This window comes from Spea bombifrons, chromosome 7 (assembly GCF_027358695.1).
Source record: "Spea bombifrons isolate aSpeBom1 chromosome 7, aSpeBom1.2.pri, whole genome shotgun sequence".
Taxonomy (NCBI): Eukaryota; Metazoa; Chordata; class Amphibia; order Anura; family Pelobatidae; genus Spea; species Spea bombifrons.
In genome coordinates, this window is record NC_071093.1 from 33,223,944 (window position 1) to 33,242,563 (window position 18,620).

Consider the following 18,620-nt stretch of genomic DNA (forward strand, 5'->3'; position numbering starts at 1 on the left):
AATAATGTTTCAAAGTAAATAATTTACCTGATTTCCATGTAAAAAATTGTTTTTGAGATCAAAATGGTATTTAAATTACTTATATCTTTTGTTTTTCTAGAGTCTGAATCAAACATATAACGCTCTCATGAACGCCTTTAAGATTTTCCCTCAGTTCTGCTTCGGGTATGGGCTGATACAGCTGTCCCAAGAGCAGGCTATCCAGAATCAACTGTCCTTATATGGGAATACTGAGAAAAATGATATCTTCAAAATGGATATTTTAGGTTGGATGTTAGCTGCCATGGCCATTGAAGGAACGTTCTTCCTAGCGTTACGACTCCTTATCAACGAAGGGATAATTTTCAGTATAAAGTACGTAATGTATACAGTCAACAAAAGAGATGAACATTTAGCTGAAGCATTTACTTTTTCATACAGATACTTGACTTTTGTGAGGCCCCTCACTGGGAACATCAAGTAATCACTGTGACTTTTCTCAAATTCATATATATATATAATAATAATAATTATTTGCCCAAAACATTACCAAACAGCTTTTCAACTTACCGGTGCTTTCATGCTTGAAATTTCCCTCCTTGTATCAAAGTGGTGACATGCATACCATAGGGAGCCTGCATGAGTACTCAAAGGTCAATTCCTCTACAGTGTGCTGTGCAGCTGTACGGGAGGCACCACTTAATCTAACACCATGAACTAACACACAGATTCACTTTAACACCATAACTAACACATATACATATACTCTCGTCTTCTCTCCCGCATCTTATGCTCCACTAACCCTGGGCTCACCCCTCACCTTCTTACACCACATGCTGACACACACTCATGCAAAGATCATACACTAGCATACACTCTAATCAATATTCTGACACACATTCTAACTGGGTCAACTCACAAACACATTTTAATAGCATACACTAACATATGCACACACTCTGACAAATACTCTGCTAACAAGCATACCCTAACATACACACACACTCTTACACATACATACTGTATTCACACACTGACTCTTCTCCTTTCCCTCTGCCAGGTTTTCCTCTCTCCCAATCATACAGCTTTACCTCTAGCTCTACCCCAGCTCTCATTGTATGAACCCCTTCCTCCATGCAGCTCACATTGTCTGTCAGCCATTGTACTACAGGGTTGCATAACATTTGCTACAGCAAGACATGTGTAGCAGCTGGACAGTTTTGCTCTATGCAAAGGACAGCGCTGGTTGTGGTTTGATAACAGTGGCCGTTATGATATATAATTTTCTTTGGTTTCAGGAGCTTCTTTAAAAAAACATGTCTGAAGGGTTATGACATAGTAGCGAGAAATCTTGATGAAGATGAGGATGTTAAGACAGAGAGAGAACGGGTGGAATCTCACAGAGCAGAAGGAGATCTACTACAGCTCCAAGGTCTCACCAAGGTCTTTTATCAAGTGAATAAAAAGACAATTGCTGTCAATAATATGAGCTTGGGAATTCCACCTGGAGAGGTAAGGATGCCATAGTGTACTCATCCATACTTTATGTATTGGGTGGTTGAGTAAACCACATATCCAAATCAGCAGGGTTCTAGTTAGAATTCAGAATTCAGAGATATCTTTGTGGCACTATCCCAAAGTGATGTTATATTTAGTGCATTCAACACCAAACTGCAATAAAATTCAAACTGAACAAAAAATTAATACAAATGAATTTATAAACAGCATGATGTTTATTCATTCAAAAGACTTCCTACTTATATGTGATTTTCCCCCAAATATTTAACCATCACATTATGGAGAAAATGTTTTAAAAAATGTAAACTTAAATCTGTAATCAATTCTACAAAATCTAAAGACAGAATTATTTGGAGAAGTTTCTCATTTTGAATTTTATCACAGATTGAAACATTAGCCATCAACTTAGAATTTATGAAACAGATGTGATTTCAAGTTTCCACATGATCTCAGGTACCATAACTTAATGGCAATTTGTCTCTTTTGAATCATGCAAGTGTTTTGGTCTTCTTGGGGTGAACGGTGCTGGAAAAACAACTACCTTTAAAATGTTGACGGGGGATATCATTCCCTCCAAAGGAAATATACAAGTCAGAGACCAAACTGGGTAAGTTGCAAATCTATCTTTATCAAACTGGTATCCTGTTAGCATTCCCTATTCTGCCTTTCTCCCCTTTCTCTACCTTCCCTCTCTCCAGATCTCTCTGCCCGTCTTTTCTTTCCCTCTCCTCTCTTTCCCCTGTTCAATCTCTCGCCGACTCTTCCTTCTCACTTTCTTCTCTCCTTCTTCTCTCCCTTCCTACCTCGACTCACCTATGATATCCTTACCTACCTTCTTTTATGTATTTTCTTTGTCCTTGCTTTTCTAAACATAATCACTAGGAACTTATATACTATTGTTCTATTTTATTGGAGTCAAATTCCGCATTACCAGATGCCCTCGTTCTACAGAACAGAGACGCAGCTGCCTTAGAACATTCTAAACGATAGATGCAGACAACACATATTGTGCATTTTTTCTTCTGTCTTTCTTTCTTCTGCCTCCTTCTGTTTTCTCTCTCTGTTGCTCTTTTTGTTTTGCCCTTACTCTCTTTCCTCTCATTATCTATTTCTCTCTCCCTCTTTTTCTCTTCATTGGTTCTTTCTTTTTTTCTCTTTCTCCATTTTTCTTTTTTTTCCTTCTCTTTTAAACATCTTTCCTCTCTATTTTTTCAACCCTTTTCTTTTCATTCCAGCTTTCTTTAATTTTACTCTTTCTTCTCTCTTAACGTTCTTTCTTTTACCAATGTGTGATCAGTCAATGAGGTATTATGACAGTAGAGGCCCTACAAGTCATTGCCACACGAAAGGTATTCCCTAGCAATGATTAGGTTACTGTCAGGAAACGCTCCAGGTTTTTTTTGGCATTTAAATCCCCTTTGAATGTATAGTTGCTCCGTTAGAGCACTGTTTCATTCAATCTGACAGTTCAGGGCCACAAATTTTTGCCCAAGCTGTCATTTAGCCAACATACAGTAGTGGATTCTCAATAAATATGGTGGTATTGAAACTGAGAGCTGTGTCATCAGAGATGTATTTATGTTGGATGCTGCTCTAGGCCTGACCAAGGCCAGCACCTTAGGCATCTCACTGTCACAACTGTGAGTAAAGTGTAAAATGGGATTCTCCGTGTAGGGACGGATTCAGGCTTAAAATCTGGTGTGTGGATCAGATGAGCCTAGTTGCAGATGGCTGTCTGTAGCAGCCTTAGGCCTCTTCTTAGGTGCCATCTATAGGAACAGGACTGGTAACAACGTGTTCTAGGCACCAGGCTGGGGAAACTGCGGGACTGCAGCAGACTGGTGAAACTGGCAGCAGAGTCTGGGGAAAACTGGCAGATGGCAACAGAGTCTGGGCAAAACTAGTAGATGGCAATGGAGTCTGGGTAAAACTAGTAGATGGCAACGTAGTCTGGGGAAAATGGGCAGACAGCAATGTAGTCTGGGGAAAAACTGGCAGACAGCACTAGAGTCTGGGGAAAACAGATGGCAAGGAGTCAAACAAGATCAGACTCAAGCTGGCCAAGGTCATGTATAGAGAGGAACAAGTACACGGTACCAAAGGATAATCCAAGAGAATAATCATTGCTGTCCTCATTGCTGAGCAGATGGCACCAAGTACAGTAAATACAGCATGGATTAAAAACATTATATGTATCCACCTGTCAGTGGCACGAAGAAACAATTACTAATTGTTTTACTGATCCGTAACCAACATCATCATATGCATGGCAAGGAGGGAGGAGTGCCTGTCAGATGTTTTCAGTGGTTAAAGGTTCTTTGTTTAATGTTGTAACAAGGGTTAATTTGTACTTCCCAGTGCATAATAGCAAAGTGGTAATATAATATCTAACACCCCAGATAACAGCAAATTTCTGGAGTCCTAACCAATGTTCCATCTAATTTTTCTTAGTTGGCGTGCGCAGAAAATTTCTCTTGTGCAAAAAGTTTCACAGAGCAAAAATTTTGTGCGCACAATATCCGCGCCGCATAAAGTTTCAAAAAAATTATTATTTTTTTCTTTTTTTGGGAAAAACTGTTGTGCGCACAATTTTTGGACATGTGCGCTCTCTAAAAAAGCTATGTGCGCGCGCACAAGCGCACAGCTTAGAGGGAACACTGGTCCTAACTTATAATAGAGCAAACTCTTTATACGCCATAAGCTGACACTATTCTCACTGGCTCTGTTGCACTACACAGGAATCTGGTGAATGTTTTGGGCTTTAACACAGACTGGTCTGCATTTGGGTACTGCCCTCAAGAAGATGCACTGGATGAGCTAATGACTGGAGAAGAACACCTATATTATTATGCGCGAATACATGGAATCCCAGATGAAAAGATCAAATCTGTAAGCATACCAGCAAGTTGACTATATAGCAAAACATATGCCAGTAGTATTGTCTAAATCAAGTACTAGTGAACTATAAATCTATGTGCCAGGTATTGTCCACAAGGCCTTGTTAATGGCTCATGGACTGCCCAAGTACCTTATATAATAATGCAGTGATGCTATATAGCAATGTAGTCAATATTTTTTGATTACAAATGACATCATACAAAGCAGTTTTTATGCTTTATACATTATCTAGGGGATTTATGATGTACACACTTGTTCCAAGTGTGTTTCAAGTGTCTACAGACAGTTACACTATATTTATGTTTTATTTGGGGTTGTTATCCTGTTATCAATACTTGTCTTTTTCACAATTGGGCTTGTTTACCATTTGTTCTGATTCATAGGCGTGCCACAAACTTCTTTGCAAACTGCATCTATTACAATACAAAGACAGAATTACTGCCAATTATAGCTGTGGCACAAGGAGGAAACTTTCTACAGCCCTGGCACTTATTGGAAGGCCTTCTATTCTTCTTCTGGTAAATAGAACATTTCCTAATATCATTGTCCATGTTAATATCTATGTGCTGCTAAAGAGGTCACAAGTCTCCTGACCCATTGTGCTGGAAGGCAGTCGGATTGTTTCAGACAATATTATTACGCACATTGTGTATCTAGAGTCCACAACTCTTATCAACCTAGTTGGTTTTGTACATGAGGGAACCAACAACCCCAGATGTATGCGTTGGCCTTTGTAGGTCTCATCACTGGAATAAAGATGTTATGCCTCTAGGAACAAGTGTGCAAGGAAGTCCGCATCCCAAAAGAACAGTGTAGTTCACATAATCACATAATGTCCAGATCTCAGCAAGTTTACCTAACCTTTTTTTGGTACAAGAGAAAATACATTTGCATTGTGTTGGAAAAGCAGTCCTCACCAAAATTGGTTCTGAGGCCCCAAAACATTTCATTCTAACCTCGAAGAAATTATTTCTTGGTGTTTACTTGTTTGTTTTCTTGTTTAATGTAGGATGAGCCTAGCTCAGGAATGGACCCCAAAACAAAGAGACATCTTTGGAAGATCATCTCAGAAGAGGTCAAGGATAGGTGTGCAGTGGTGCTGACATCTCACAGGTGAGACATAGTGTAAACTAATAATAATTAATAAATTATCATAGGTTATTTTAAGTAGTACAAATAGTAGAAAATAATATATATACCGTATGTGCTTCCATGGCCATATAGTGACACTACTGAAAATCCAGACTGTAGCTTATGTCTGTAACATTTTCTGGTTAATACAATTTAAAGTGTCACCCTCACATAAAGATTCTGGATGTCAGAAATATGAGATGTTCGTGGGGTGATATGAATAAATACTTAATTATAATATAAAAGCAGTTTGTTGGGTCTTAACCTTGTCCTGAGATCTAGTCATAATCTTGTTAGTACATTTGTTGAAACCTTAAAATCTGATATTTTTTCTTTGCCTTTTGTTCACCATCCTATACTGTGTAGATCCAGCTTCATCTCCCTGCCACTTAATCTCCTGATTTCAGTTTTATCACCTACAAGCCTTTCCAGAATCTGAAATTAAAGATCTAGGGTTGCATAGATGATGCCTCCTCCGAGAAAATAGTAGAGTATAAACAATTGGCAATAAATCAGAGCAGCAGCTATTTTGATTTAGTGCCGTGATTCCATCACATAATGATTGCACATGTCTTAGTTTTCTCTGTGTTTTGTGCATAGTATAAAATCCCTGTGCTCCCTTCTACAAGATGACATATTGAGGTGCAAGTGTCAAGCTATAGAAATTGAAAAGAAAGGCAGAGAAGCATTGTAGTCCTGTGCCAATAAATCAAAATATTCAATTAAGCGTTGCTTCTTATGTCTTGACTAGTTAAGCAAATGTCAGTAAAAAGCTTACAAAAAGGAGTTAGTTCCAGCATTTTAAAATGGAAATTATTCAAATTAAACACCCCAGCCATCATATGCTGAGTTTTCCTGTCGATGATTTGTAGTAGTAGTAGTGTAGTTTTGTCACTATCTTATACATGCACAATTTATTGGGGGACAACTACTGGTGCCATGTCCAACATTTAGTCTCACCTTGTGTGAGAGATTGATCCACCATTTAGAGAAGACAACCCAATGTGCTAGGCATCAAAGTGTCATTTTAAACAATTGAGAGAATTGGTTGATTTGATAAACTTCTTTCTGTTTCCAGCATGGAGGAATGTGAAGCTCTTTGCACCAGACTGGCAATCATGGTGAGGGGCAAGTTTCAGTGCATTGGCTCCTTGCAACATATAAAGAGCAGGTGAGATACCTCGATGGAAATACTGTTACATTATAACAACTTGTTTGCCGTGACTTTGCGTCACCTGGTGAGAGCAAAGCCAGAATTGCTGAATTGTTATGCAATGCACCACATACAGTATATGTCGGTTAATTAAATTAAAAGCCTTGGAAACCCTCATCTATAAATAAAGGATTTTGATACAAATCCAACAAATCAGGGTTCCAAATCAGCACACCTGTGTTGAGAAGTGAGGAGGGAAAGGGCTTGCCTTTAAAGGACGCATGGCAGGGGCCGTCCACTGAAAACTGTTGGAAGGTATGTCACATATGGGTTATGAATTAAAAAGCCGTTTTAGAGCAAGGTTCTAAATTTAAAGCAGTAAAACTCGTTCTCTTTTCAAGATCATTCCACATTCAGAATTTCTCCTCGTAATTTTTGTATATACAGAAACTGCTCTGTGTGTATTCAACAGGCAATAACAGATGGGGCTTACAGCAAAGAATCCATGCCGATATCCATAGAAATCTAAGTGGAAGAAAGACCCCCAAAAAGGAACTTCCAGTCATAGACTCTGCTGTGAACTCCTGTTAGGGTATTAGAATTTTAAAGCCTTGAAGCCTTTAAAGCCCAGTTTTCCCTTTTTATTGGTATAAGAGATAAACCAAAAATTAGGTAGTGACAACCAGGAATGATTGTTCAATATATTTGCAGCCTAAGAGAATAAACTAAAGTTGCTTTCTAAAGACAGCTAAAGAGGAAAGCATTGGTCACCCTAACTTTTGGATATAAATAGCAAAAAAGCAATTTGCTGTATACCGCCTCAAATCTCACTGTGAGCTTGGTGCAGCCAGTTCATTAATCCTCCCTTGAGCTCAAGTACAGGTTGACATAATATATGAAACCATGGGCTGTGATGAATCTGATCTATAGTGCTGCTTGCTTAGCTTAATGTAAAAATTGCATTTTCAGATGGTGGAACTCAGGACACATGGACATGTGGTATACATTCATGCATGTGAAATAAGCATGGGTATCTCCGAATCTATGTTGTTGAGATTGGTAACATGTGGAATGGTTAGAGGACCAACATACGTACAATTATATATACGATACCTTATAACGTAACCATCACAAACTGTGTTTTTGATAAAGGGTCAAACCAGACATAGTCCTAACCAGATACACAGTCATTAGTACCAGCCTCAAGTTAAAATTGTTTTGGGGTTGCATGCTGATATGATCGCCTTTCTTCCATTTTTATTTTTTATTTTCCCCTACTTCTCAGTGTAGTTTAGTTTGTTGGTGTGTTGGACTGGTTCAAGAACTATGAATCATCAACTGCATCTCCTCTTTTTATGACTGGCTGAGCAGGCCCTGCAGAACACAATGTGTAATTAATGAGATGACATTTAACAGATCTCACAACTTTAACAGTATATCTTACATTGGTTTCTCTCTGGTGTTGGCTATTCTTCAAACCACACATAAGTTGGTGATATGAACTGTGCAGTTGACCTACAAACTCAGAGTTCAGTGAAAAAAAATAGTACGTAGTCTATGCACATGTCCTCGAGCCCTTCTCCTTTACGAGTTATGCTTTCCGTCAGTGAACGTCTTATGTATAATGTTACTTTATAATATCTGTTGTGTTTATATTAATAAAATGTAAATTACAAAAAGGAAGTGTTCAGTATCTGTAATGACACATGTATGCATCAAGCCTAATGATCCTTTATGATATGTTTTCAGATTTGGAAGTGGATTCACAGTGAAGATGCACTTGAAAGACTCATCTGTCGATGTTGAAACAATTACTAGCTTTATGCACTTTCACTTCCCAAATACATACTTGAAGGTAAAAGAAATCATACGTTTGTTTCTCAATAACAGTAGGAGTAACTCAAGGCAATGCATGACTTCTGATGTGATGTTCCTCCATCCATGTGCTTGCACAGTGCCTGAATGTTTTGGGGAATACAGAGGTCCTCATGTCATGTTCTGTGAGAGGACTACCTCATAAGTCCTACATTTTAAAGTGTCATGACTAAATTACCCATATAATAATTAATATATATATGGGAGATAAAGTACGAGGTCAATGTGCACAAAGCAACTCCTCTCATGGGCTTTGTTTAAGTTTTGTTTCCAGCCCATATAGTGAAATATTAAATTCGTTATAAGGCAGTAATCATCATTTTTCCCCAAACCCTGTTTATGATCTTGTTTTCTTGACTGTTTTAGTCAAATGCCTTTTTCTGTTGATGGATCATACTAATGGACAAAAGAAATCCCGTAATTAAATAAGTCAAAGTCCAAATTCTGTTGTACTGAATGTAAAAGGATAGACTGGGATGGGCAGATCAGCTGGGTGATTACAGCTATTACATTACCGTCTGTAAAGCACATATTCTGAAAAAAGATTATTGTTTTCTTTATGCAAAATGAGTCTCTTCTGCTTTGTAAATAATATGTCTGTGCAGATGATGTTCAATTGTCTATGAAGTGCTGGATTATGAAAGGAGAATCAAATATGCATGATTCACAGCTGAAAATGCATTTGCTTGTCATAAGTATGAAATTAACTCGTAAGAGTTATGTGTAAAGAGCATGTCTGGTGCAAAGTGGTAACTGTGCTATGATCACCGAGAACATTCCGTCGAATATTATGGTACTTTGACGGAGTGGTGGGATATGCAATATCTGGCCATATGGTGTAAAGGAGTCCCCCAATAGTCATGTATCAAATAGGTGGTTTAGTATTTGCGAGGTAATCGCTTGGTGATATCAGTAGCACCCCAAAATATGAATTTATGGCTTCCTTTTTTTGTATTTGGTATATATTTGGAGGTTTTCACCAGACTTCAGGGTTAAGCACCCCACCTAGCACATATGTGCTTCATTACAGGAGTAGCTGAGATCATGAAAACCCTGCATTTCCTGCACGTCATAACGGTTTAACCCCCATGATATTTACATTTAAGACACCCTTAATGTTTTTCTGCTTTTGCCATCTGTGTCCATTCCCGTAAGTCTCCAGAGTAGCTGTCCAAGGAACGGGCCCACTAATTACATGCACCAACATTTACTTGACCCTGCTTTAGGGTGACCACATTTTATTCCTGCCATTCAGGGACACACTATGAAGCAGACGAGGCACATATTATAATATATATAAACACATACACACTGATTCACATATACACACCATCACATACACATAAAATACATTTTATATATCTATATATGTTGCATACACACTGATTCACATTTACTATTATATATTAATTATTAGGAAGCCTTGGAAACCATGTTGATTTCATATTTAATAATATATATACAATCATTACAGACAGAGTAGATTCAGAGTGTTAACCCCTCTATTACTAGGCATGAGCAGATTCGGAGAACTAGCTTCTCTATTACCAGACATTACACACAGTCACACAAACAGGCAAACACAATGACAAACAGACAAACACAGTGACAACCAGACAAAAACACACAACAAACACACATACCTGGTGCTGGTTGCAAGCTTGCACTGAGCTTGGTGTGAAAGAGGGACTCAGTTTATCAGGAGAGGCTTCTGAACTCTCAGGCTCTCCTTCACTCAGATGTCTTATTCCAGGACAATCGGGACATGTGGTCACCTACCTTGCTTGTACTGCAACATTCTGAAAAACATTGCATTGTACTTAAGTTAAAGCTTTATAGTGATAATTATCTTTTTATTTGCAGGATAAACACTTTGCCATGGTGGAATACCATGTGCCTGTGTCTGCAGGGGGAGTTGCCGGTATATTTGAAGTTATGGAACCCAGTAAAGCAAACTTGAACGTCATTCACTTTTCAGTCAGCCAGACTACACTGGATGAGGTACAGATGCTGCATTATAATCTTGTGTGATGTGTGAGCTCACGTGAACAATTTAATTTCAGCACAATAACCATACTTTATAAATTTGCTGGCCCTTTCATAACTAATCTAACTGGGATTAGTCTTTCATAATGTATAGTTAAGGGGCTGAGATTCATATGTTAATTCTATCTTCAGTCACCTACAGACTGGCGATGGTGGGGCAGCCCTGGCACTTTAGGTCCAGCAGCTGCCTGATGACGTAGGTGCAGCTGAGTGTGTGGGGCGCTATGGTCCAATGCCTTGTGTGTCAGGTGACCAGTACGGACCTGCAACTTAGTGTCTAGCAATTCCAACCCCATGTATGTATACAGGAAGCATTCAATAGATAGACTACCTGGATAGATACCAGTGTATAGGATCGGGAGGGTCTTAGCCACATAGCATTCTACGTAAAATCAGTAAATAAAAGGTATGTTCTATATTTTAATACAAAATAAACAATGTTAAAAATATGCATGGTTGTTGCTTTAACCAAGGACATGAAAATGTTAACTTTATTGCATAAGTCTGATTTTGAAAAACGATATCACTGACATTTCCATGTTCTCTTCAACCGCAGGTTTTTATCAACTTTGCCCAGTCACAAGCAAGTCCGGATAATTCTAGTGCAGACAGCCAAGAGTTTGACCAGGTTGTCGTAACATAGGCAAGTGACAGAAGGTTTCATATTGGGAGAACAGTCTCAGGGAAAATCAGCTCAAGCACCCTATTGTCAACGCACTTTATTAAAGGTCACCTTGAAAGACTATTTCATATCTGCTGCACTATGAAATGCCTTCTGAGTCACGAGTCAGACAAGAAGTCAATATATAAATGTATTTGCACATGTATGTGTGACATATAGTTGTTTAGACGTTATGACATTACTTTATAAACTACCATGTGAAACTTGATGTAAAATAAAGTGAAAAATATACATTCAGAAGAGTCATCTTGAAACTGATATACTTGGCATTCTAGTATAGAACTAAATTTAACGAAATTAAAGTGCACTTATGAAGCTAAGAACTTTACTTACAACAATATAATTAAAGTGATTTATACTATGTCCAAACTAATCAAAATGATGGTGAAAAAGTCACAGCCAGAACTCAAGGAACTGAGATTTTTGTCTAATCAGTTGTTTTTGAAGCCTAATTTTTAGATAATCACATTTCTTACTTTTTTGCATAAAATGCAAAACTGAAAATGTTTACAATTTTTTGCCTACGAAAATAACTTTAAAAAAGTTACTGTAGTTCCTTTCTTTGACATATTCTTTATTTTGTGTATGTGCCACCATGAATGCACTGAAACGTAGATATACACTATATACAATATATACACTATATGTATATTATCTTTTTTATATTATCTTTATATTTCTAGAAATCACACAACAAATTAAATGATCATAACATATAAAAATGTCTCTCTAGAACCATAAAAACTAAATACTAACTTGTCTGGAAAAAGTTTACATTCATTTGAATACATGTGGTGTTTAGTTAGTTGTAGCGTTTCATTTTAAATTATTTTAATCTAATTTTGAAGATGTTGATTTTTTACTATTAGCAATTGATTATTGAACAAAGTTCAAACACGTCTACAGTTTCATAAATCAGCCTCTCATTGAATCCAAGCGACTAGTTTCCATATTAATCAAGATGACTGATATCTAGAGAAAACCTTCCTAACTTTCATTCTCATCTCACCAAAGCCTACTGTATGTCTTAGAATATAAGATTTATGTTTTTGAAGAAAAAAAAACATCCTACATGTTGTGTTCAAAATACAACATAAAACCAAGTAAAATACTTTTTCCTAATGTTTTACTTTCAAATGTGTGATGTGTTTAATATTATACACAATGTCTTAGTTATCAGAGGACGATGTCCACATCTGTGCGTTATATACAGAAAACCAGAAGGAACTGATTTCATCTGTGCCTTATATTTTTATATATCACCATATTGTTGTTTTTTTTACTTACTGTTGATGTATGTGCGCTGATCTATGGGTTTGTAAAGCGAGCAGTAACAAAGTTTAATAATTTGCTAACTTATGAATAAAAGTTGATTGTGCCATCTTGAATTGTTTTTGACAAACATATAGTAATAGGTTAATAAAATATTTGCACTAATAAGAGATTCTGGTGTGTGATCAATATATGTTTGTTAAAACTGCTGCCATTTACTTGATTATGATACGCAATCTGCTTTCAATAAGGGAGGAGTCCAATATTCCAACTCCAGCAGCCAATAATTCCTGCACCAATTTGCATTCACTAAAATGCACAGGATCATACGCAAAATTGACACCAATATTAATTTAACAGGAAAACAGATGAGAAGTGCTGGTTTAAGAGTGGATAGATCTATATCGCTTAGTATTTGTTATCCTGGCATTATGTGGTCATACACATATTCCACAGGCCATTCTCTATAACGCTTTTAGGAACTAAGGTATCAGTGCATAAAATGTGACGCAAAATATTTTGACTTATCTATGCAGCGTCGCACTGAGCTAAACTGTAGCACTGTACCAACTAAAAGGGACAGGTTAATGTCCCTGACACCGTCATTACAGAAAATGCCTATTAAAGTAATCAGCATATCAGACTAGTCCAAAAGGGTAGCCTTTTTTGCAGCTTCACTTACAAAAACACATATGCGTGAATGTTGTGTTATATTTCATAAACCAGTGTATTTCTGACCAATACTACTATGTATGTATTTGGTTCGAGCTCAAGCTTGCAACTAGACAGGGCCCACAAAAGGGACAGAGCTGTTTTTTTATTTTTGTACCCTTTGTCACAATGATTTTAATGCTTCTGCAGTGTTTGTGTTTAGCTGTAATTTTCTTCTCTCTCATTTACTGAACCCACATAAATTCTATATTTTTTTAGGACGAGAAGGGTTTTCTTTAGTTACATATAGTTACATACCATTATTTTGATCATATCATCTTATTTACTATAACTATATATATATAAAATATTGTGAAAATTAAAAAAAAGCACTTCTGAATTTTATTTGAAAAATCTTTTACTCATCTACAGAAGCTATTGGAAAAGTTGGTAAATAGATGAATCTAATATATGTCTTGAGTTTAAAAATACCAAATGTTTTAATGCTTTTTTTGCAGGTTATCTGGCAATAAGTACAAGTAACATGTTGCTATTTTATTTTATCAAATCTTGTCATTCTCCCCCATGTCCTATTTGGGAGGTATATAAATGTTGAATTTTGGGTAAAGGTGAGACCCTTCTAATAGCGACAAGAAAAGTCCAGATATAGTCCAATAGGTCAATAGGCAAACCACAGACAAACAGGTAACAATCCAGGGGCCGAGGCAGGCAGCAAACAAATAGCATAAACAGGTAACAATCCATGTGTCAAGGCAGGGAGTGGTCAAATAGCAAAAACAAGTAACACTTCAGGGGTCAAGACAAGTACCGGTTCAGTAGGTAAATAGGGTAAAGACACACTGTATCATGTTAACCACTCCCCATACAGAGGACACATAGGTTGCTGTGTTGGAGCTTTAAGACTTGGCTCCTCCCCCTTGTTTAGCTACTGTCACCATGATTTTCTCCCCCCCGCAAGGACGCAGGGAGCAATACTGAGGAGACGTGGCAACCCGCCAGGGCTCCGTGTCCCTACCATTTTTTTTTGGTGTTGCTGAATGCCTCGCTGTAGAGTCATTGCAGCAACACCAGCTGAATGAAGAAAGTAGTTGTTTATTCTACCAGATGACGTTCCAGGAACTTTAATTGTTGTTAAGAGACGATTGTGACAATTGTCGTCAAGGGGTAAAATTTCCCTGACTAATCCAAAATTATCTCACAAACCAATAATTAAAAAGACACTTAGGCATTTTAACATGAATATGCCCCAGAAACAAACCTAACATCAGCTACAGGAGCATAAATGTTTTATAACCCACCATATGGCAATTTGTTACATATTTTAAAGTATAAATCTTGTAAATAGAGTGTAATTTAAGCAGTGGTGGATTGATTTTTTTGTTTGCATCTTAGGCACTTTAAATGTAAAACTTGAATAGATTACATGGCAAGAGAATGGCAAGAGAATGGCAAGAGAAACAAATACTAGCTGAATTTCAGTTGTTGGTTGGGGTGTGTACATGGACAAACATGTGCATTAAGTGCAATATCCCACAAAAGTGAGTACACCCCTCACATTTTTGTAAATATTTTATTATATCTTTTCATGTGACAACACTGAAGAAATGATACTCTGCTACAATGTAAAGTAGTGAGTGTACAGCCTGTATAACAGTGTAAATGCGTTGTCCCCTCAAAATAACGTAACACACAGCCATTAATGGCTAAACCTTGGCAACAAATTCCAAATTGTATCTCACTTTTGTGAGATACTGTATATAACACAATACCATATCACATGAAACCAGCACAGCACATCCTTGGATTAAAGCAAAATAATTATCAGTTAAAACCTGTCCAACCTAACTCATAACTGATGGTACCTAGTAAATGCCCAATCTACCAAAAATCTGAAACATAAATACGTAGAAGCTGATATAAGAAATGAATACATACTGGCAAGCATAATATCCTCAAATCCACTAAAACTGAAATCCAGATATTAACTGGCTTCAAGCCAACATACTAAGGTAGATGAGAGAGCTTTGGCAATCTAACTTATGAAAAAATAAACTGTAATGCAACATAAAATGAATGATTTACCTTGTGACTGACGTAAATGATACCGAGTCACAATAATCAATCAATCACATCATTGAATTAAGGTGGGACAAGTCCCAACAATATACATATGTGCATTGGACTGAAGCTATTTGATCATGTAACATATTAGCTTATTAAATGATGTTACAAAACATGTAATTCAAGTTCAAACACACAATCCAGTTTTGCAACAAAAGTGTTATCTGGCCATTACCACATCAGAATGAGGTTAGACAGACAGTTTGGAATTTTAGGAGATTGGCAGCTTAGCATCCTACTCAAGGCCACTAGACACCACTGTGAACAAGATAAATGGAGGAGGGAACGCCACCCCCAGGGATAGCTGGATAACCAAGTTCGGGGCCTACTGAATCCCCCAGCCCGAACTGTTGTTCTTCCAGGTTTGCTGACATTTTGGGTGAGCGTCCCAACAAAAAAAAATGCTGCAATGATGTGGGAGAGAGATGCGCTAGTTAAAAAGCCAGTGCCTCTCCTACAAATATAGGCCTTAAAATTTATATTTATATACAGTCATGTCAAAAAGTACACCCTCTTTGAATTATATGGTTTTACATCAGGACATAATAAAAATCATCTGTTCCTTAGCAGGTCTAAAAATAAAGCCAAAATGGAGAAGCCATGTTTGAAAAACTAAGTACGCCTTATGTTTCAATAGCTTGTAGAATCATCTTTAGCATTTTTCTATAGGACTTTATCAGTCTCTTGCATCATTGTGGAGGAATTGTGGCCCACTCTTTTTTTACAACGTTGATCCAGTTCATTGAGGTTTTTGGGCATTGGGCATGTACTCTCTTTTTCACACAACTGTATCTATGTATAAATTGGCCTATATATACACATTTTCCATGGCATCTGATTAGAAAGTGAAACTGTTCATCCATATTAGCTCTTTTCTGTACATTTTTTTGTCAAGCAATTTCTAATGTTTTGCATCAGAGCAGTCTTTTATCCTGAAGTTCCTGTAAGAATAACTTGATATCTTAATCACATTTGCTTCCAGATTTATGGTAAGATGCTTATTTGCTCTGAGACATAAAATGTCAAAGGATCTATTATAAATTGTGTCTAGCACTGACACTCTTCTGTTTGGTTAGGCGTTTTGCTACTGAACCTGAAAGAGATAAATTTTTCTTATAACCATTTTATGCGCTTCAGTAATTGCACCACACACACAAACAAAGAGAATTCCTGCAGTGGTATCTTCGGAGACAAAAGATTAAAAAAAATATAATAGATTGAAAAAAATCCCCAAGAATGTATCAGCGACATTGCAAGTGTGATAAATGACATTAAGTGTATGTGATAAAAAATGAGTATGGACACTTTATCTTTTTTTCAACAAGGAAAAAGCCAGTGGAGATGATGTAGAAGAAAACATGAATAGCAGGATCAGAAAGAGACTCTTTAAGAAAGTGTCTTAGAGATTTTGGTCTCGTCCTCATCCTTCATGTATAAATCCAGTACCTGGTAGAAACAATGTGAATTATTTAAGAACAAAGGCGCAGCAATGTTCCATTATAGACCACTATTAGAGGCTTACCTCTAACGAGGTGACAAGGCAATTAGCAATTAAAATTTTCGGGTGGTTCTGCGGTTGAGAGTTTGTTGAAAAATTAAGCAGGCTTTTTTTAAACACACAATCATGTTGGCTTTGGATGCCTACAATTTTAAATTAACGTGAGAGAAACATTGAGTACTGAAAAAAAAGATAAGAATTTCTCTTAGCGCTGCCATACTTGGGAACTAAATTAACGAGCCGGCCGGTCAAAAAATAATCCTCTATACACACATAGAACCTGGTGTAGTGACTTACTGTTGGGGGCAACCAAATTGTTGAATAATGGTTTACTTAACTTACTTAAGGCATTCAAAGGGCCTGCTATGATGAATGCGGATTAAATTATTTTCGACTTCAACATGTATTCTTTAAACTAAATAAAAACTTAGCTCAGTAAACCGATGCAGAAGCAGCCAATCACCTGCAGGTAAGCCATCTCAAATAAATCAATTAAAGCAATGTCTGTGCATGCGCACGTGGGAGTCTAATTAGACCATGCAGGACTTTCACACCAACAAGCTGCACATGCATACTTCTAAATAGATAATGTGTTCCTCTAAATGTTTAATCACATTAAAAAAAAACTTTGCTTCAGTCACGTTTCCTGGCCTAGGCGAACTAAGCCCAGGCCTAAGACAACAGTCCCCCCTCTCAGGAAATCAAACCCCCCTCAGTGTCCCGCCACACAATGGGACAGTTACAAGGAAGATCTTTGATCTCCTCAACTGGCTTTATTGAATACAAAAACAGGTGCTGCATACCTTTAAGATACAGCACTCTTGGATATGATATCATATGATGTCATATCCTAGCGCTCTGTTTCTGAAAGACATGCTGCACCTTTTGTTGTATCAGGGACTCCAGTCATGGACTTGGAGGGGACTAGGAATGGCCCCAAATCTAAATACAGCACTGGTTCCTATGCCATCAAACTATCAATGTATGCATTTGTGTCACATTAGAATTTTTTTTTCACAACCATAATTTTCAAAGAGACAAAATCATTCTGAGAGTGGTTTGGGCATTCCATGGTACTAGAAATGCAGAATGTTTAATTCAGTAGAATAGATAGAACAGTAACTCTACCATACCAGAGAGTGCAATTCATGCATTGTCTCAGTGGAACAGCACCTTAAAAGAGACAGTAATAGCTAATTTCTTCAGGAATCTACATAGCAAATGATGTTTGATTTACTGATTCACATTTTTTTCTTTCATAAATGCTGCTCTCACTTTCCTAGAAGCTTCCTTGTACCATTAGTCTGCATCACCATAGGGTACCTGCGCATGAGCTACAAGCACTCGAACCATGTCCTTCACATCCTAGTGCATTCTTCCATAGCAGCTGGATTCAGGGCTGTAACAGTTATGTCCTGTTGTGCTAGTCCCGTCTAGAGCGCATGCAAAGACGAGGGTTTCCAGCTCTGCAGCATGATGTTCATCAAAACACCCTTTAAAGCTTAGGGAGGCTGAACTTCACATTTTACATGGATATTTGGCACCCGCAAAGATTTTAATCCTGAAACAGGGACTAGCAATTCAACTTTATAAAACAACATCCAGCATTTATTTTTAGATGTAATGTAAGAAAGTTTTAATATACTGAGATGGTGGTAGATAAGTGGACCAGCCTCCCAGAAGATGTAGCAGAGGCTAATACATAGAGTGTATGACTATCCTAAACCTAAGCTGAGACCAAGGACTGATTACGGCAGTGAGTGGCAGTGATTGGG

At 37.4% G+C, this 18,620-nt stretch overlaps 1 protein-coding gene across 1 annotated transcript in view; it reads left to right on the forward strand.

The window, feature by feature from the left end:
* ABCA12 (ATP binding cassette subfamily A member 12) overlaps positions 1–11,795 on the forward strand; it is a 48,729-nt gene extending 36,934 nt beyond the window's left edge. The window contains exons 36-45 of the mRNA XM_053470927.1: positions 101–354; positions 1,278–1,491; positions 1,995–2,104; positions 4,236–4,386; positions 4,779–4,913; positions 5,405–5,508; positions 6,605–6,697; positions 8,429–8,534; positions 10,418–10,555; positions 11,157–11,795. Of these exons, the coding sequence (XP_053326902.1) occupies positions 101–354; positions 1,278–1,491; positions 1,995–2,104; positions 4,236–4,386; positions 4,779–4,913; positions 5,405–5,508; positions 6,605–6,697; positions 8,429–8,534; positions 10,418–10,555; positions 11,157–11,243 (1,392 nt within the window). The 3' untranslated portion in view covers positions 11,244–11,795. The remainder of the gene's footprint in view (positions 1–100; positions 355–1,277; positions 1,492–1,994; positions 2,105–4,235; positions 4,387–4,778; positions 4,914–5,404; positions 5,509–6,604; positions 6,698–8,428; positions 8,535–10,417; positions 10,556–11,156) is intronic.
* Positions 11,796–18,620: the final 6,825 nt, after the last annotated feature.